At 37.7% G+C, this 20,528-nt stretch overlaps 2 protein-coding genes and 1 pseudogene across 7 annotated transcripts in view; 1 reads left to right on the top strand and 2 right to left on the bottom strand.

Moving 5' to 3' along the window:
* Positions 1–8,583: 8,583 nt before the first annotated feature.
* On the bottom strand, positions 8,584–9,204 carry LOC119527227 (annotated as a pseudogene).
* Positions 9,205–11,283: 2,079 nt separating this feature from the next.
* On the bottom strand, positions 11,284–20,441 carry ATP5PF (ATP synthase peripheral stalk subunit F6). 5 transcript variants are annotated; one of them, XM_037833130.1, is made up of 5 exons: positions 20,277–20,441; positions 19,794–19,833; positions 16,305–16,483; positions 11,997–12,121; positions 11,284–11,465 (listed from the first exon to the last, which is right to left on the bottom strand). In XM_037833130.1, exons 3-5 carry the CDS (start codon positions 16,466–16,468, stop codon positions 11,428–11,430), a joined length of 327 nt encoding a protein of 108 aa, XP_037689058.1. In that variant the 5' UTR covers positions 16,469–16,483; positions 19,794–19,833; positions 20,277–20,441; the 3' UTR covers positions 11,284–11,427. The 5 variants fall into 5 exon arrangements, with proteins under 5 accessions (XP_037689058.1, XP_037689076.1, XP_037689039.1 ...); XM_037833148.1 differs by lacking the exon at positions 19,794–19,833; XM_037833111.1 differs by lacking the exon at positions 20,277–20,441 and having other exon boundaries at positions 19,669–19,808.
* Positions 19,789–20,528, top strand: part of GABPA (GA binding protein transcription factor subunit alpha) — a 30,877-nt gene continuing 30,137 nt past the window's right edge. The window contains exon 1 of one of the 2 annotated variants that reach the window (XM_037833098.1): positions 19,789–19,839. The gene's annotated coding sequence lies outside the window, so the exon portion shown is untranslated. Of the gene's footprint in view, positions 19,840–20,232; positions 20,369–20,528 lie in introns of those variants that run through there. The other variant, XM_037833081.1, reaches the window with a different exon arrangement.

The following is a 20,528-nucleotide window of genomic DNA, read 5'->3' as shown; positions in this document are numbered from 1 at the left end:
ATTGGACTGGGATTTGGTTGGGACACTCAATGGTGTTATTAGATTATTTTTAATTTTTGAGCAAGAAAAGAAAACAATTACATGCTGTCACATTGCTGCTACCATACCCTCATTGTATGTGGGATAGTAGATTTTTTCTTGTACTGAGCAGAAAAGGCATGCTGTATACTAAATGTAACACATGATGTTTGTTTTTATACTGTAGTGAATTTCCCACAACTATGAGCTATAACTCATAAATATGCTGAGCACATGTTGTTCAGTCAGAGTTGCTAGACTGGGTAAATATTTTGTATTTTTCCATAGTGCGTTCTCCTTGGTTTGGATTAACTGCCCTAAGTATAACCATTATTGCCACCAAGGCACACCTGACTTGAAAATAGAAATCTTAACAATGAATAACTTCTGATTGCATTTCAGCTGCTTGAAACCACAGACTCAATGGCTGTGGCATATACTGCCATATTTTGCCTCAAAACTGGCAGCAACTTGGAATGAAACCCTTTTTCATAAAGAAGATCTCTCAATACATTAGATTTAGATTTATATATGTCTTGCATTATGTATTTCAACTCTCAGTTTTATTATTTTTCATCTTTTGTTTTATCCTCATTTTGGGCAAGAAAAAAATGCACCAGAAATGGTCATACATTGACTCTCAATCTTAAAAAAAGAAAAAAAAAATGCTCAAGGAGATGAAAGAAAATACAGAGAAAGAACTAAAGGATCTCAGGAAAACAATGTATGAACAACATGAGAACTACTAGAGTTGGAGACCATGGTTACTGGAATGAAAAATTCTCAGGACACTTTCAAAAGCAGATTAGAGCAGGCAGAAGGAATATTCAAAGAAATGATGACAGAGAACATCCCAAACTTAGCAAAAGGCATGAATATGTGCATCCAAGAAGCCCAGAGAATACCAAGTAGAATAACCATGAAGAAAACATACCCTGCCATATATTGACCACACTAATTGAATGCAAAGGACAAGGACAGAGTTCTGAAAGCTGAAAGAGAAAAACAATGTGTTATGTACAAGGGAGTACCAATTAGACTGATCACCAATTTCTCATCAGAAACCATGTAGGCAAGAAGGCAGTGGGTTGAAATATTTAAAGTGCTGAAAAAAAAAAACAACTGCCAGCCAAGAATTTTATATCAGGCAAGAGTTTCTTTCAAAAATGAGGGAGACTTTTCAATAAGAACAAGTTAGAGTGGTCACTGCCCAGATATCCCTGAAGATTGAGACAGTGATCAAAAGAGAGGGAGAGGATTTAACAAAGGATTATGACTACCAAATCATCATATAGACTTTTTTTAGTCTCTAGTGTATTAGAACAGCTAGAAGGAAAAAACTGAAATTGTGGAACTATAACCCATAACATACTTTGAAATTTGCTCTACAACTACTTGTTAAACTGTACTTTGAAAGTTATCATGTTTCTGTATACATGTTATATTTCACAATAAAAATGCTTTAAAGAAATGAGGGAGAGATTCATTCTCAGATAAACAAAAACTGAGAGAGTTCATCACTAGACCTGCCCTACAAGTAATGCTAAGGGAGTTCTTCTTCAGACTGAAAGGAAAGGACACCAGACAGTGGTTCAAAGTGGCATAGAGAAATAAAGACCTGTGATAAAGGTATCCATTGGTAATTATAAACGCCTGTATTACTGCAGTATATTTTTTGGTATGTAACTCCACTTCTTACATTCTACAAGTGCTAAAATGCAAATGCATAAAAAATAATGATAAATCTATGGTTTTGGACATACAATGTTCAAAGATATGAGTGGTAACAAGTTCAAAAGCCAAGTGGGGGAACAGAGGGGTATAGGAAAAGTATATGTGTATGCTATTGAAGTTAAGTAAACCAAATATAACTGTTATATATTTAGGATGTTAAATTTTAACCCATTGGTAACCACAAGGAAAATAGATGAAAAATATTTCCAGATAGAAATGAGAAGGAACTCATTGTGAAATGACACAAAAAAATCTGATAAATATAAAAGTAAGCATTAACAGGATTGAGGGACAAAGAAGGTATAAGACTTACAAATGCTGAACAGCAAAATAGCAGAAGAAAGTCCTATATTATCAGTAGTGACTTTAAATGTAATTGGATTAAACTCTCCAGTCAAAATGCAGATATTGGCAGAAGGATAAAAAACGATAAACCAATTATATGCTGCCTGCAATAGACTCATCATAAATTCAAAGAGACCATTAGGTCAAAAGTGAAAGGATAGAAAAAATATACCATGCAAGTAGTAATCAAAGAAAGCTGGGGTAGCTATATCAATATCAGATAAAATAGCCTTTAAATCAAAAACACTTACGAGGGACAAAGATGGTCATTATATACTGAAAAGGGGACAATTCAACAAGATGTAGCAATTATAAATAAATATATGCACCTAACAGCAGAGCCTCAAAATATATAAAGCAAATACAGATTTGAAGTGAGAAACTGACAGCTCTACATTAATAGTAGGAAACTTTAATAACACCACTTTCAATAATGGATAGACCATTTACTCAGTAGATCGGTAAGGAAATATAAGACTTCAATAATACTTTAAAGCAATTAGAACTAACAGACACCTATAGAACACTTTACCCAACAAAAACAGAGTACACAATCTTCTTGAGTGCACATGGATCATTCTCTAGGATAGAACATATATTAGTTCACAAAACAAGTCTCAATAAGTTAAAAAAATATTGAAATCATACAATGTATATTCTCTGACCACAATGGAATGAAGCTAGAAATCAAAAACAGAGGGAGCAAAGGAAAATTCATAAATACATGGAAGTTAAACAACATATTCCTAAACAACCAATGGGTTAAAGAGGAAATTGGAAGTGACATTAGGAAGTCTCTTGAGGTGAATGAAAATGAAAATACAACATGCCAAAACTTATGGGATGAAATAAAGGCAGTGCTGAGTGGGAAATTTATAGCTCTAAATGCTTACATTAAAAAAGAATCAGAGACCTAACCTCAAAACTGAAAGAACTAGAAAAAGAAGAGCAAACTATACCCAAAGCTAACAGAAGGAAGGAAAAAGCAAAGATTAGAGTGGAGATAAATGAAATAGAAAACAACCAAACAAACAAAAAAAGAGAATCAACAAAACCCAAAGTTGGTTCTTTGAAAAGATTGACAAAATTGGCAAACCTTTAGCTAGACTGACAAAGAAAAAAAGAGTGAACATACAAAAAACTAAAATCAGAAATGAAAAGCAGGACATTACCACCTACTTCACTGAAATAAAAGGGACTAAAAGAGGAGACTATGAACCACATGCCAATATATTAAATAATATAGATCACATGGACAAAGTCTCAGAAACACACAAACTATCTACACTGACTCAAGAAGAAATAGAAGATCTCAACAAACCAATTACTAATAAAGAGATTAAATACAAAGTCAAAAACCTCCCAAAAAGAAAAGCTGAGGATCAGATGGCTTCAAAAGGTTATTCTACCAAACATTCCAAGAAGCCTTAATTCTAATTCTGCTCAAAGTCTTCCTAAAAATTGAAAAGGACAGAACACTCTGAACTTCATTCTATGAGGTCAACATCACTCTTATACCAAAGCTAAATATAGATACCACAAGAAAAGAAAACTACAGACCAATAATCCTTATAAATATAGATGCAAAAATCCTCAACAAAATACTAGCAAACTGAACCAAATCCAACAGCATATTAAAAGAATTATACACCATGATCAAGTCAGATTTATCCCTTGTACGCAAGGTTGATTCAATATATGAAAATTAATTAATGTAATATATCATATTAACATGAGGAAAAAAACCAGATGATCATCTCAATTGATGCAGAAAAGGCATTTGACAAAATCCAGCACCCATTCTTGATAAAAACACTCAGAACACGAGGAACAGAAGGAAATTTCCTCAACATGATAAAGGGCATATACGAAAAGCCCACAGCTAACATCCTACTTAATGGTGAAAGACTGAAAGCTTTCCCTCTAAGACCAGGAACAAGATAAGGATACCCACTGTCATCACTGTTATTCAACATTGTATTGGAAGTTCTAGCCAGAGCAATGAGGCAAGAAAAAGGAAATAAAAGGCAAGCAAATTAGAAAGGAAGTAAACCTTTCCCTATTTTTAGATGATATGATCCCATATATACAAAATCCTAAAGAATCCACAACAAAGCTCTTAGAGCTAATAACAAGATCAACACCCAGAAATTAGCAGTGTTTTATACACAAGTGATGAACAATCAGAAGAAATCAAGAAAAAAATTCCACTCACAATAGCAACTAAAAGATTCAAATATCTAGGAATAAAACTAACCAAGGATATAAAGGACTTGTAGACAGAAACTATAAAATATTGGTAAAAGAAATCAAAGATCTAAATTAATGGAAGGACACTCTATGTTCATGGGTTGGAAAACTAACAAGCCAATCATACCCAAAGCAATTGCAATCCCAATCAAAATTCCAACAACCTCCTTTGCAGAAATGGAAAAGCTAATCATCAAACATATACAGAAGGGTAAAGGGCCCTGCTCTGGTTTGCTGAAGTCACCATTATGCAAAATACCAGAAAAGGATTGGCTTTTACAAGGGAATTTATCAGGTTACAAATTTACAGTTCTAAGGTCATAAAAGTGTCCAAACTAAGGCATCAACAAGAGGATACCTTCACTAAAAAAAGGCATCTGGCACACCTCTGTTAGTTGGGAAGGCACAAGGCTGGCATCTATTGGTCCTTTGCTCCCAATTCTGATTTAAAATGGCTTTCTCCAGAATGTCTTTGGGCTTCTGTCTTCCTTAGCTTCTCTCTCTCAGCTTCTGTGCATTCTTGCCTGTTCTCCCAGGGCATTTCTCTTTAAGTGTCTGGTGGTCCTCACTTAGCTTCTCCAGGACAAACTCTGGGCTTTGTCTCTTAGCTTAGCGTCTCCAAACATCTTTCTGTCTGCATCTCAAAGCATCTCCCAGTGTCTGTGTCAGCTCTTAGCTTCTCTCCAAAATGTCTCTTGTATCTTCTTTGAGCTTCTCCTCTCCATGAACTCTCTTAAAGTACTGGAGTGATCTAATTAAGACCCACCCTGAATGGGGAGGAGAGGTCCACACCTCTATGGAAACAATCTAATCAAAAGTTCTCACCTACAGTTAGGTGGGTCACATCTCCATGGAAACAACCTAATCAAATGTCCCACCCTAATTAAAAGACTAATAAGTCTGTCCCCACAAGATTGCATTAAAGAACATGGCTTTTGTGAGGGACATAATATATCCAAATCAGCAGAGGCCCCGAATAGCAATGGCATCTTGAAAAAGAAGGACTTTTATGGAGGACTCATAATTCCTGATTTTAAAACTTATTACATATGAATACTTAATCTTTATATAAATAAATATATACATATATGTATTAGTCTCTAGGGTTTTAGAATAACTAGAAGGAAATAACTGAAATGGTGGAACTCTAACCTGTAATATTCTCCGAAATTTGCTCTATAACTACTTGTTAAATTGTATTTTGAAAGTTATCACTTTTCTGCATATATGTTACATTTCAAAATAAGGAAATAACTGAAATTGTAGCCCATAACATTCTTTGTAATTTGCTCTATAACAACTTGTTAAATTGTACTTGGAAAATTATCACTTTTATGTATGTATTTCACAATAAAGATATTTTAAAAAACTTATTACAAAGTTACAGTAATCAAAACAGCATGGAATTGGCACAAGGACAGACATGGAACAGAAGAATGGAACAGATTGAGAGCTCAGAAATCAATCCTCATATCTATGGCCAACTGATTTTTGAAAGGGGGCAAAGACCTCCCAGCTGGGAAAGAATATTCTCTGTAACAAATGGTGCTGGAAAAACTGGATCTCCATTTGCAAAAAAGAGGAAGATCCCTACCTCATGTTATACAAAAACCAACTCAAAATGGATCAAAGACCTACATATATGAGCTAGAACTATCAAACTTCTAGAAGAAAATGTAGGGAAGAATCTTCAGGACCTTGTGTTAGGCAATGGTTTCTCAGGCTTTACACCCAAAGCATAAACAATGAAAGAAAAAGTAGATAAATGGGGCCTCATCAAAATTGAGAACTTTTGCACTTCAAAAGACTCTTATCATGAAAATAAAGACAACCTACACAACGGGAGAAAATATTTGGAAATCACAAATCCAATAAAGGTTTAATGTCTAGAACATATAAAAGAAATCCTTCAACTCAAGAACAAAAAGACAAACAATCCAATTAAAAATGGGTAATACACCTGAAAAGACATCTCCCCAAAGAAGATATACAAATGGCCAACAAGCACAAGCAAAGATGTCCAACATCATTAGCCATCAGGGAAACGGTTATCTAAACCATGAGATACCATTTCACACCCATTAGAATGGCTGCTACTAAAAAAATGGAAAACAAGTGTTGGAGAGGATGTGGAGAAACAGGAACACTCATTCATTGCTGCTGGCAATATAAAATGGTGCGGTCATTGTGGAAGAGTTTGGCGGTTTCTTAGAAGCTATATATAGAACTACCATATGCCCTGGCAATCCCACTACTAGGTACATACACAAAGAATTCAAAGCAGGGACTCAGACAGATATTTGCATGATGTTCACAGCTATTCACAATTCCCAAAAGATGGAAGCAGCCCAAGTGTCCTTCAACTGATGAGTGGATAAATAAAATGTGGTACATACGTACAAGGGAATATTATTCAGCTGTAAAAAGAAATGAAATTCTGATACATGTGAAAACATGGATGAATCTTGAAGAGTGCAATAAGCCAGACACAGAAGGATAAATATTATAATCTCACTTATTTGAAACAATTAGAATAAGCAAACTTAAAGAGAGTCAGAATCTAGAACACAGGTTATCAGGAGAGGGTGTGATGATAGGGAATGGGAATTTAAGGCTTAAAATGTACAAGATTTCTAGTTAGAATGATGGAAAATTTTTTTTCCTTCCCAAGCAAGTTCTTTATTGTCCAGCCTATCAACAAGTGTTTAATGAGGCCTAGCACAGTACTTGGTACATTGTACTAAACGTAATAAAAAGTATAAGACACAGCCACTGCCAATTTGAGGTGTATAATCTAAATGTTTCTCAGGAATTACTCCATGGTTAAAATCAAACCCAGACTTAGTTGCCAGTACTATTGCAATGAACATTGTTTCAAGCCAGTATTTTCAAGAAAAGCACTACACTCCACATTTATCATGGTAAGAAACTTTTTCCTAGAAATATCAACTTTATTGTTATCAATAAATGTTTACTTTTGTTAAAATCCATCCTTCATATTCCCTTCCTCTGTAGTCCGAATAAAGATTTTTTGAAAAAGGAATTTAAAAAGGTTAAACAGTGGAAGTGCTTAGGGTACAAATCTGGCCAACAGTTGTCTGGGTAAAAGAGCTCTAAACTACTGAATGAACTAGCTCAACCCCAGGCCATTTTTGCTAATGTTTTGAGGACAACATAAAGCATGCTTCCAAAGGTTCCTAAGATATTATTGCCATCCAGGAGGGGGAGTCAGTGCCACAGAGTGGTCTACACTAGAGAAGCATTTTTCATAGATTTAGCACCAACTTGGGGGCAATACCAGGAGTTGCCAGGAGTTTTGTCCTCTGAATTAACCTCTTGATTATCTCACAAACTCTCAGAACTCACAAGTGTGTGGTTCTGGAAACAGAAACCAACCAAAACCTTAAGGTGGACAAGATAACTGTACACAGTGAGATCCTATCCCAGGAGTGAACCTCTTGCTTTGAGAGTAGAACATTCAGCACAGAGCAGAGAAATGGAAGCAGGAGTCTCAGAAGCCCGAAACCGGACATGGTGATGCAAGGACACACACATGACCCATCACTCACTTCCTTAGCAGGACCGTCTGCTTGACTGTGGTGCTCGGTTAAAGAGGCTCAGCCTCTTCCAGGTTACTCCTCCAACGGTCTCCACCCAAGAGAGGCAAATAAGGGAAGGAACCAGCATAGGGAAGGATTGGATACTTTTCTAGTGTTATGGAGTCTTGATAACTTTGATTCCTTTAAATAAAGCATGTTAAACCCGGAAGTCTGGGCTAAAATATAACTTAAGGGGAACATTCAAAATCTGAACCTCTTCACACCTGCAGCAAGCAGGTGTATTTTCTTTTTTGAGAATCATTTGCTTTAAAGCACTGAAAAGAGAGGTGCTAGCTCTGGCAGTGATGGACAAGAATGACAATTTCTTCCTCTTTGAAAAAAGACACCAAAGTCTAAAAGGACTCCAGGTGTGCAGAGATACAAGACATAGGATTGCAACAAGTGAACTCCATCCACGCTCCAACTTTCATCCTCCTTCCACCTTGAAGACCCCTCTAGCTATCGTGCTCCAGAACAGTAAGCCCTCCAGCTTTCTCCAGCGACTGCAAAATGATCAAAGCTATTGAAATGGAAAGTAGGATTTAAAATGTAACACTGGATTTTCTTAAAATGTAACACTGGTTTTCTTACGTTTATAAGGCATGGTGTGAGAAAGCTGCTCGCACTTCCAGCCCTACACCCACACTTGGCTCCTCACATGCACACATGCACACAGAAGAGGCCAGCAGATTTTGCCACAATGCACAGGGAATGGATCACTTCTGGTTTTTGAGCTGGTTGGAGAGCCAGTCCAGGCCTTCATAAAGCCCATCTCCACTGGTGGCACAAGTAGCCTGAATGTACCAGTTTCTCTGGAGCAGGGAATGAAAGCCAAGCTTGTCTGTTATCTCAGCTGCATTCATAGCATTAGGAAGATCCTGTTTATTTACAAACACCAATAAAACTGCATCTCTAAGCTCATCTTCTGCTAACATTCTGGTTAGTTCTTCTCAGGCCTCATTGACCTGCTGTCATTACTGTCCAACACAAAAATCAGACTTTGGGTGTCCTGGAAATAATGTCACCACAAAGGTCTGATTTTGTCCTGGCCACCAACATCCCAGACTGTGAAGCTGATATTTTTATATTCTACCATTTCCACGTTGAACCCTATTGTAGGGATGGTAGTCACGATCTCTCCCAGCTTCAATTTGTACAGGATGGTGGTTTTTCCAGCTGCATCCAAACTCACTGTAAGAATCCGCATCTCTTTTTTCCCAAATAGACTTTTACACAGCTTTTCAAAAACATTCCCCATTGTAACCGAATTATTTTACCTGTCTCCCGTTCCACGGTTAGCGGTACAGCAGCTGGAAATGTTTTGGTAATGGATGGTGGTGATGGTAGCACACCATTGTGAATGTAATTAACAGCAAGGAAAGATATATCTGAAAGTGAGTAAAAGAGGGAATGCTAGATTTTACACAGGGTTAACAGAATTAAAAAAAAAAAATCCATGGAACTATACTACATAATCATTTTACCCTAAGTTAAAACCATGGACTACAGCTAATAGTATAATTATAAAAATATGCTGTCAACAATTGTAACAAATGTTCCACATCAATACAAGATATTAATAACAGGGTGGGGGTATATGGGAATCCTGTACATAAAGATTCTGTAAACAATCTTTTGCAATAAAGAAAAAAAAAAGCATGGCTGTTTTCCTATTTTTAATTTGATCTCCTTGAGAGCCATCTATAGCTCCAGAAATTCTGATAAGGCCTAATGTCATTTATCAGCATATCATCCATTACTTGGGCAAAACAGCAGTATGCAGCTTAATCTTTTTATTTTAAATCATATTTTTTTATTGTAGAATATAACATATATACATAGAAGTGGTAACTTTCCAAGTGCAATTTAACAAGCAGTTTGAGAGCAAATTTCAAAGAATATTATGGATTACAATTCCACTGTTTCAGCTATTTTCTTATTGTGAAAATATGACCTATATACAAAAAGATAGTATCTTTCAAAGTATAATTTAACAAGTAGTTAAGGAAATTTCCAAAGTTGTTGTTATAAGTACCATAGTTTCACTTATTTCCTTATCGTGAAGTATAACATACATACAAAAAGATGATAGCTTTCAACTTATAATTTAACAAGTAGCTATAGAACAAATTTCAAAAGATGCTGTGGGTTAGTCCTACCATTTCAATTCTTACCTTCTAGCCATTCTAATGCCCTAGCAACTAGGAAAAAGAAAATTATATAGAGATTCATAATCCTTTGTCAAATTCCAACTTGTCTGTTGCTATTCCATCCTCTAGTTTAATTACTCTCCCACTCTTCAGGGATGTCTAGGCACCCTACCTTGTTCATCTTGAAAAGGGGTGTCGACTTAATGAGAAAAGGGGACACATCAGATTGATGTTCTTGAAGAGGCTACTGCCTCTGGGTTTTGGGACTTGGCTGGCATAGCAGTTCTCTGAAGGATTTAAGTTTCTGAAGAATAAACTTATTGAGTGAAACTTTTTATAGTCTCAGATAGGGATCCGGGTATTCTCTGTTTTCAGGACTATTGTTGACTCGGGCTTATCATACTGTGGTCAATTGGCACATGTAGGCAAAGTTTACATAGGAGTAACCTCCAGGATAGCCTCTTGACTCTATTTGAATTCTCTTAGCTACTGAAACCTTATTTTGTTGCCTTTTCCCCCTTTTTGGTCAAAAAGGCATTCTCAATCCCTCGATGCCAGGGTCTGTACAATTAAGAGATGATCATGTGACATGGACGGATGATTGTGGACATAAAATATGCTATGTGAATTTAGGAACCCCCTACTTTATAAGTCAAGGCCTTGATCTTGAAGCTTGCAGCTTAATCTTTTAAAGGCAGTTCCTTTGAAGAAGTCCCCCATCCCCACCTCCCACTCCCGCTTTCCCTTTGTCTGTACAGAACTGTAATAAACTCTGTGATCATACACTACAAGGGAAGAATAGGGACCTGCATTATTGGGAGAAAAGTATTTGCATTTAGCATTTGAGGGGATGGAAGATAAAATCTAATAGATGTCCCTATACATATTCAAAATTAGTTGAGTTTCCTAAAAAAAAGGTATGACAAAGATTTGTAAACTGCTTTTTTATGTTCTGGGAGAATGTGTACCACCCCTCCTGAGAAAACCCTCCCTTGGTTAAGGGTGGCGCACTAAGTCTCCCCTGGTAGTGGGTACCTTCTAAATGGATATTCCCCCTAAATGAGCAATCTGGTAGGGTTATGGGCAAGTTCTGCCCAATTTATCCAAGGTTTCTATCTCCTTCATTATAACCTAAAGGATTTAAAACAATCGTAAAGCACAGATTTCAGTTCACTCAGGCATGCACCCAACATTACCAAATAATTTATTTGGAATCAGAATTAACAAAAGAATGTTCAACAATTGTGGAATAAAAGTTTATTTTGATACTAATTGACATAATTGTAGAACTAATCTATGACAAATTACCAAAGTGATTTTACATTATGTCTTCAGGACTGGGGTTTTTCAAATGTCTCAAATTTGGGATCTAAGGAGAAAAAAAAGAAAAAAAAAAACAGGTTTAAGCTTGGCCATACTGAAATAAAATGCATTATCATCAATCTTCTAATTTTATTTTAGTAAATATCTATTGTTTTTAAACATCTACGTAGAAATACAACAATTGCTAAACATTTATTCCGTACTTACTGTGAGCCAGGTTCTCTATTAATTAAACTACAACTATGTGAGGAAGATGCTGTAATTCTCCCCAAATGTCAGATGAAAAAACTGACACCAGTTTACTTACTAAGATCACACAGTTCCTAAGTGATATTGTCAGGATTCACAATCAGGGAGTTTGAGTCCAAATCCCCACCATTTAGCCTCTATGTTATGTGGTCTACACTACAGAAAACATTTATCTGAGAGCTTCCTATGCATGCATACCTCACTGTCCTAATAAGTGCACACGTTTGTCATTTACTTTTCTAAACAATTCGAACAAATCACTGAGAATAAATATTCTCCACTTAAACTCATTTCCTACAAGAATTAATCTGTGATTAAAGAGACTTACCTTCAAATGTGAAATTGGGGAACGTATTCATATCTGCTTTACCATACATTTGCTTAAGCTTAAAAAGCTCTCTATCTAGATCTTGCTGATACTCTGGGCCAACATCAACAGGTCCTCCAGTAGCCCTGTTATGTAAATGAGCAAATAAAACTCATTTTATGCACGGGTTTCAAAAGATCTTTTAAAGGTATTCATGTAGGGAAAATAGGCTTTTCAGAAAGAAAATAAATATTTACACTTGGATTTCAAATCTAGCTATTTTAATATGATGCGGTTTGACATAAATGAGCCAACTTCAAATAACTGAAATTCAAGGTTTGTTTAGTGTCAAGGATACTTATTAAGTAAGAATCTCTCAGAGTCTAAGCTGCAATAAGGTATAATGGTTAAGTCTGTGGGCTCTGGAGTCAGACTACCTCTGGCTGAACGACAACAGTATGATTTTGTAATTGCATAAACTGGAGCAAGTCACGAAACACTCTAAACTTTAGTTCCCACGTCTAAACATGAAGGCCCTACGTAATGGGATGTTGAGACAATTAAAGAGGCAATGTGCATTTACCACTTAGCACAGTACTGGCATGCAGTGAGCACTCAGTAACTGTTGCCTGTTACTATCCACTTTTATCAGTCATCACTAAATGCGTTATAAGTCTTTTAAGAGATTCAAATAAATGTAAATCTCAACCACAGGGGCTTACTAAAGATGCATAATTTTCTGTTACCCTCAGAGACTTTGCAATTTAGAAGACAGAACAGCATATTTAAAAACACTTGTGATGGAGGGTAATTATGTGATAGCCTTTGAAGACCTGATTTTTAAAAAAAGCTATTCAAGTTGTGAAGAGATCACTTTTTGCTGAGCTAATCAGTGAACACTTCTTTTTAAAAAGGTGGAATTTTGGGGGTCAAATTTTAATTTGAGGCATTCTAAGACTGAAAAAGCCAAGACATGGAGGTAGGTGGTCACGTATTGGCTGCATGTGGGGAATACTGAGTAGTCTACGAGGAAAAGATAGCAGGACCCAGATCATAGAAGGCCTAAAATGCTAAACTGGGAGTCTGTTGTTTTATTTGTAAGCAACAAAATACAAAATTATAGTTGCACCTTGGGAACATAAACATAGCATCATGGACGAGGAGCAATTAATTAGATCTAATTAATTTTTTGCACAAATTATTCTGTTGTAAATTTTACTGCCTAACGATGAACAATATTTTAAATGTTAAAAAAATTCACAAGTGAGAATTCCATTAAGTCCTACGATAAAAGCACAGGGTCTTACTTACGTTAAAGAATTTTCACAAAAAAATACAGAAACAGACAGCTCCAACTAAAGAACTTGCTAAATACGTTCCTTTTCATGGACTCAAATTTTATTCTAGATCAGCAATGTTCATTAGAACCTTTTGTTTCGCTAGAAATGCTCTATACCTGTGCCACCCAATCCACTAGCTGTATCTGGCTTTTGAGCACATGAAAGGGTGGTTAAGGTGACTAAAGAATTTAATTTTTATTTAACTGTAATTAATTTAAATTTAAATAGTTACATGTGGATAATGGTCACCAAAATGGACAGTACAGTTTTACACAGACCCTTCAACCAGATACTCTGATGATTGTCTTCCAGCCTGGAAGCTTTAGAAACTCCTTTAAGATCTAACCAGTCTCATTGATATATTGGTTACTGATAGATGATGGCTATTATACCTTTAATGTACACTGTCATGATAAAAAGGGGCAAGAAATCATCTGTCTCCTCAACTCAGTAAGTCTCTCTATCCATCTGGTTTACTTCTATATCCCAGGCTCCAGCATGGCAACTGGGACAAAGCAAACACTCAAAAGAGATGTCTACCTTACTTAAACACTAGGGCTAATTTACTGGATCATTTAATTTTTCTAACGCCCAATAAAGCAGGTACTGCTGCTATCATCCCCATTTTATACATGAGGAAAGTGAGGCCTGAGGTTACAGAGCTAGTAAGTGGTAGAACTGGATTCTAGCCCAGAGTCCATGCTGAGAATACTTCTCCATGTTGCTTATTGCACATATGAATGAATGAACCAAAGACTTCTTTAATTCATGATACAACTAAGAATTGACTTCTGTTGGACAGACTTTTAGGTCACTTAAAAGTGCAAACAGCATCAATGCTAAGATGCCACAATCAAATTCCCTGACTAGTCATGCACACCTGCTTAATCTCCCACATCTTTGGCAGTTTCCAGGCAGCAAATCCATTAAATTTCTAGTAACAAACACATAACAAGACTCTCAAAGTCCTAAGGATATTACAGTTTTCAACTTGTTTAAAACTGAGTGTATTACCTTTTTCTGTAAAGTGGCTTGTGGTCAAAGAATTTGGTCTGGAATTAAAACAGATCTGGCTTACAATACTAGTATTTTTAGTGATTTTAAGCAAATTCTAACTTTCATCCTTGGTTTAGTCATATATAAAAGAGATATCTATAAAGTTTTTCTAAGTTTCAAAACAACATCTATCAATGTACCTTAAAACATTTTAATACATCCCTTCACTCTCTTTTTATTTTTGGTAATGGCATCACCTTTTTATTAGTTACCCAGTCTCAAGTCTCTGCTTTCTCTGATTCCTCCCTCTTCTCTGCCTTTCTACAAAGACAGGTCACCAAGATAGTTCTCAGTCTTTCAATATTTTGACTCTCTTTCACTTCTATATTCCCACCATTGTCAAGTCCGGGCTCTTCTTAACTAATGCTCAGATTATTACATTTCTCTAATATGTCTGTCTATGTTCTCTTCTCATTCCAATTCTTCCTATTCACTGTGATTAAAATTATCTTTCCAATACAGAGTAATTTTATTCTAATATCCCATCTTCCTGCTCAGAAATCTTTAATTTCTCACAAATGTCTATCACATAATATCTTACTTGGTCTATCTACAATCAAGGCCTTCCATAATCCTTCACTCTAACTGCTTATTAGACTCCTCATATACCCTACACTCTAGGGAAACAGAACCACACAATTTCCCAAATACATTTTGTGCTTTCTAGTTTTCATACCTTTGCTTACACAATTCTTTCCTCCTAAAAGATAACCTCCTCTCACCATCATTTTTCTGTCCAACCTCTATACCAATGGTAGAGGGTACCACTGGGTAGACCCCTGGGGGTAGATGTCTACTGATGGCCTTCTGGGGTGGGGGTGGGGGGACAGGGGAGGTTAAGAATTCTTTCAAGCTATAAGCAAAACTGTATGGGTAAATTCATCACTTTTTTTTTTTTTTTAAAACTGGGAAGAGGATCTATAGCTGTCTACGAGATTCTCAAGAGGGATGAATGACCCCAAACACTGCCTTCAAAGCTGAGATAAAATTTTAACTAGTTCAAAAAGCCTTATAAAATGCCTCTGACTAGAAAGGAGCATTCCTTCCTATGAATTTCCCAAACACTGAATGAATGTATCACTACCTTAACCCCAAACCCATTTTTCCTTATATTATAGTTACCTGCTCACAAGCTTTCTACACTGATCAGAATTTAGGAATATTGCGGAAATGCAGTTGTGGCCTCCTCCTTTGTGGCCCACCAGTTAATAAGCCAGTACTTTGTACACAGTAGACAGTGGATAGTGCCAAGAAAATGGAACTATGGATGGTCTGGATGAATGTATATACCACTTTTCCTAAGATGAGGGGACTGGACTTAATGGGTAAGGTTGCCATCCAACAGCAAAATTGTCTGGTTATGTAATGATGTTTTTCCTGGACTTGCTTCATACCAATTCAGTCTTATGTCCTTTGACATTCCCAGAGACCTACAACTATAGAAACAGCTTTAAAGAAAAACTGAAAACTAATGCATTTATACACTTCTCCAAAATCATGATGTCAGAGAAAGGGTACTAAACTGGGAATTGGAATACTACAATTATATGCTTTTCCCCAATTAGTTTTATGACCTTAGGCTAATCAATGTCTAAGAGGTTTAGTTTTCTCAGATATGTTGCTAGATGATTTCCAAGATCCTATGTGCTTATATGAATTTACTATAGTTTATGATAAATTACATTACAAGGATGTATCTAAAGTGACAATAGATTTTATAGTTCTTTCCCTAAGAACTCATATAAGAAAGATAAAGTGTAGGATTTAAAACAAATTCTTCTTTTGGGGGTATCTAATGATCGTCTAGCCACAGATCAGCTCAGTGAAAGTCTTAGACACTTTCAAACACCAAGCAACTTTTTTATTACCATCTTGAAATTTATATACTTTGAATATTTATATTTATACCATGGTTGACTATCTACCCACTTACTGTCGCTTAGATCTGTATTCTCTAATCTTGTCCACAAAGAGTTTCTGTACAGGATCGAGTTCCTTGTTAAATGCCACTGCTGTAACACCAATGTTCCTCCGTAAATGGACTGAGACTGCTGACCGAATGACAGAGGAAAACTTGAACAGCGTTTGAAGAATCATGGTGATTCTGTGTTACTGAAAACAAGAACCACAATGTTAATATTCTTTAATACATACATATATATATAATTGTAAAATAACTCTACATATATCATAAAGTAGGATTCTAATTCTAAGTCTACAGAATGAACTATACCAGAATTCAGTCTAGAGAAAAGTAGAATATTGGTAACATAGTCATCTGACCATAGCTCCCTTCCTTTCTTTACTCCTCATAGAAGTCTTTTACTTCTTCTTAACCAAAAACCCATGAGGACCTAGGAGCAAGGGGAAAAACTCAGCTTACGGCTTCACTGGGGTTAGGAATAAAGGAACAAAAGAAAGCACAGGATCTGGTATAGGGTGTTTCTTCTTCTATAAAGTTGGTTTTGGACAACAGCTAGTAGTGATAGTAGAGCTAGGCTGTTAGGTATACTGCCCACTCCAGCAGGAAAAGAACACTGACTCCCACATTCATGTGCCTGGTTTCTCTGACTTCCTCAAAATGCCAAAAGGGAGCTAGGCAGGAAGACTGGAGACAGGTACCTCAGCCAGAAAGGACAGACTGGCAGTACCTACTTCGAAGATCCACAAGGGGAGAGGATGCTCCATCTGCATCCTACAACTGCAGGATTACAGCCATTCAAGGATACTGTAACAACAAAACCTAAGTCAGAAGAACTACCAAAGAAAAACAGCAACCAGCTCAAGAGAGCCCAGCAATAATGGAGGAGAGGATCAAGCAGTACAACCTAAGGAGAACACCCAGCGAAGGAAAATACGGAAGACTGAATCTTAAAAACAAGGACTCAAAAGCTTCCAAGTCTTTAGACTTCCTGAAACTAAAGAACATGATTTTCTAATTAAAACAATTCAGTGGATAAAGGAGGACTATCTCTAGTGATATCTCATTTAATGGCCTAAAAGAGCAAATGCAAAAATAACTTCAAATTATAACAAACATACGCAAACAGGAATTTCAGGAAAAAAAAAAAATGATTGGTTACGAGCGAAAAATAATTAGAAGAAAATTTCCCTCAAATGATGAAAGTCAGTCTATAAACTGAAAGGGTTTGCCAAATCTTATGTTGGAATGGTGATATAAAAGTCACATCTCAATATAGCCTGAGAAAATTTCTGAATCTCAAAGACAGAGTGAAAGCCAGACATGTTAACATGCTTCCCTTGGTCCTACCCCTCAAAATTATCTAATAATAACAATGACAATCATCATCATACTGACATAGTACTTCTGTTAAGTCATAACAGTGCTGCTCAAAGTGTGGTCCATGGATCAGTGGTAGTATACAAACAGTGTTACTGATCTATGGTAATACAGAAATTGGGAATAAGCACTTAAGAAACTTTTTATTGTTTTGTTTTTTTAATTTTGTTTTTCTAGTAATTCATTTTTACTGTATTCTTCATAAGCATCCTTCCATAATGTTTGGGAAAAAAAAAAAAACAAAAAACCGGCCCTTCTCCACTGAGAGTTTAGGACACACTAATCTAGAAGGCAGTAGAACAGCATAATGATTCATAAATGGGGGCAGGGGTGGGCAGTTAGAAGAAGGGAAAACTTTACATTCAAGGGAATATTTGGCAATATGTGTAGGCAGTTTTGGTTTTTGTGACTGGCATGTAGGATGCAGGAGCCAGCAATGCTGCAAAACATTCTACAATGCACAAAACGTCAACAGTATCAAGGCTGAGAAACCCTGGAATAACATATAAAAACCTACCAAAAGAAATCCTACAATCAACAAGATATCCTTTACCCACATTGAAAGCAAACTATTTGAAGAAACTCTTATTAACTAAAGAAGAAAATACTTGAGAAGACTCCAAGCAAACAACAAATGGTCCTGTAAGGTGTCATTGATTATCATTTTCATTTCACATATACAGAAACCTAGGCTTATAGATTAAGTACCTGGTCCAAGATTACACTGTGGTAGAATAGGACAAATGTAAATTAAAAAAAAAAAATGTTTAACTCAATGCGCATTTTCCCTTATTGCAGCCTAAAGAAAGGCTTAACACTCAGCAATAAGGTCACCTAGTATTTGTTCAACCCTAGATATTTTGCAAAGTACTTCCATATATGTATATTCCCTACTTGTACTCTTGCAGTAATATTGATAATAGAGGAAAGTGTTTTTATCCCTCCTTTACATATAATAAAACTATGTATAATAAAGATCATTAAATTGTTCATATCCCCACAGTTAATTTGTTCTAAAGCTGATTGCAAAGATCATGCTATTTCCATAACATGGATGAAATCTATTTTCATTGTTTGATCATCCATTAACTAAGGACTAATGATTCTCAAATTGCATCTATAATTTTGGTCTTTTTCTTGATCTCCAAACCTATATATTTAAAAGGTCTCATCCTCTCACATGTCCTGCAGGCACCCCAAACTCAACTTCTCCAACAAATTAATGCATCTTTCAGTATCAAAACCTGTTCCTTTTCCTTTATTCCTTTTCATTTTTTTCGTCGAACAAATACATATTGAGTGTGCTGTCCACTCAGAAGACACGTTTTACACAAATAACTGTAAAGTATCAACTGTAATGAATCTATGATAGGGATTAGACACGGTGAGGAAGACTGAATTCTTCCTAAGGATGGGAAGGTAACAGTCTAGGGGAGAGAACTGCAAGAATAGGGAACAGCATGCGGAGAGGTCTCCTGGTGGGAGGCACCATGGCTACCACTTACAGCAATGAATGACCAACCAAAGGTCAGTTGGTCTGTTCACTGCATACTTTAAGCTGCCTAACAAAGTTTAAGTCCCATCAACATTTTTAATTGGGATGGGATGCAAGTCCTGCTTACACAGTTTGGAAGAGGCGTCTCCCGAGCGCCACAGTTGAGCAGGCCTTGCCGCAGACCTGCCCCGAGTGACTGACCTTGGGCTGCCCCAGACGGACTGCAAGCCCATGACCCCTCGAACACCTGCTTCTCGCAAAACCCCCTCCATTTTCCCCACAAGCGAGTATTACCAGGATTATTTCTTGAGTCTAGGGGAGCTTCAGGGCCTACAAGCGCTGAGGTCAGCAGTGACCCCGGGCCAGGCCGTGAAGCTGCCCGGGACTTACAACTGCTCTCTCCTCTTGCAAGGAAAAGATGATAGGCAGTCCAGGCCCGGGGAAGAAACCCACAATCCAAGTCCCAAGACGCCAATCTGTCCTAGCTATCCTCCCAGTCACCTTGCACTTCAGTGCTGAGCTGCCAGAGCCTCCGCCGTCGCCACCGTTCTACTTCCGGCTCTAGCTCCGCCCCCACGCCACCGCAATGCATTATGGGATACCGCTTTAAGTCGGTCGACGCTCACCGGACAGGAAGCGTCTCGGAGACTGTCTACGACCGGTCGGCTGCAGGTGAGACAGAAGCCAAACAGGAGGAGGAAGTGGAGGACAAGTGCTTCCGGGTCTACTGGCGAAGCCTCCGCCATCTTTCCTTCGCCTAAGTTGACCCGCTCTCTTTTTCCTCCTGGAAACCTCATTCTGTACGCATGCGCACTTTGGCCTCCCCCCCCCCCACCAGCGGAACACCCCCGTGCGAGTCAGTGTCCTGTTCTTTGGGGTTATTGAGGTGTATGAATACTGGAAAAGCAAGAGAGTGTAATACTAAACGGATTTGGGGCGTTGTGCCTCGTGAGCCCCCGTTGCCTCGGGCGTTTGTGTCGCGCAACCTGCTGGGAATTGTAGTCCTCTACCCGGGGGCGCCTGGGAGGCGGGGTTGGGATTCCTCAGCGCCCATTCCGCGGGAAGGGCCCGGGGCCTCACGCTCGAGTCGCGGGACCTGCAAGTCTTACCCAGAGAGACGCTGCACGTGGAGCCGGGGCTGCTACCGGTCTCAGCCGGCTGAGAAATACGGGCGAGGGCGACAGGGCCGATTCTGGAGCGGGTGAGTACGGCCGCGAGGGAAGAAGGCGCGCAGGCCCGCGCGGACCGGCCTCGTTCCGGGGCCTTCTCCCCCACAGCGGCCCCCCCGCGGCCAACTCTGTGTTTTGTTTCCGCTGGTCCCCGGCACCGTGACTCCCATTTCCGTTCGTAGAGACTTGAGG

Source organism: Choloepus didactylus, chromosome 1 (assembly GCF_015220235.1).
Source record: "Choloepus didactylus isolate mChoDid1 chromosome 1, mChoDid1.pri, whole genome shotgun sequence".
Lineage (NCBI taxonomy): Eukaryota > Metazoa > Chordata > Mammalia > Pilosa > Megalonychidae > Choloepus > Choloepus didactylus.
Note: the sequence above shows the minus strand (reverse complement) of the source record. Positions and strands in the feature narration are given on the sequence as shown.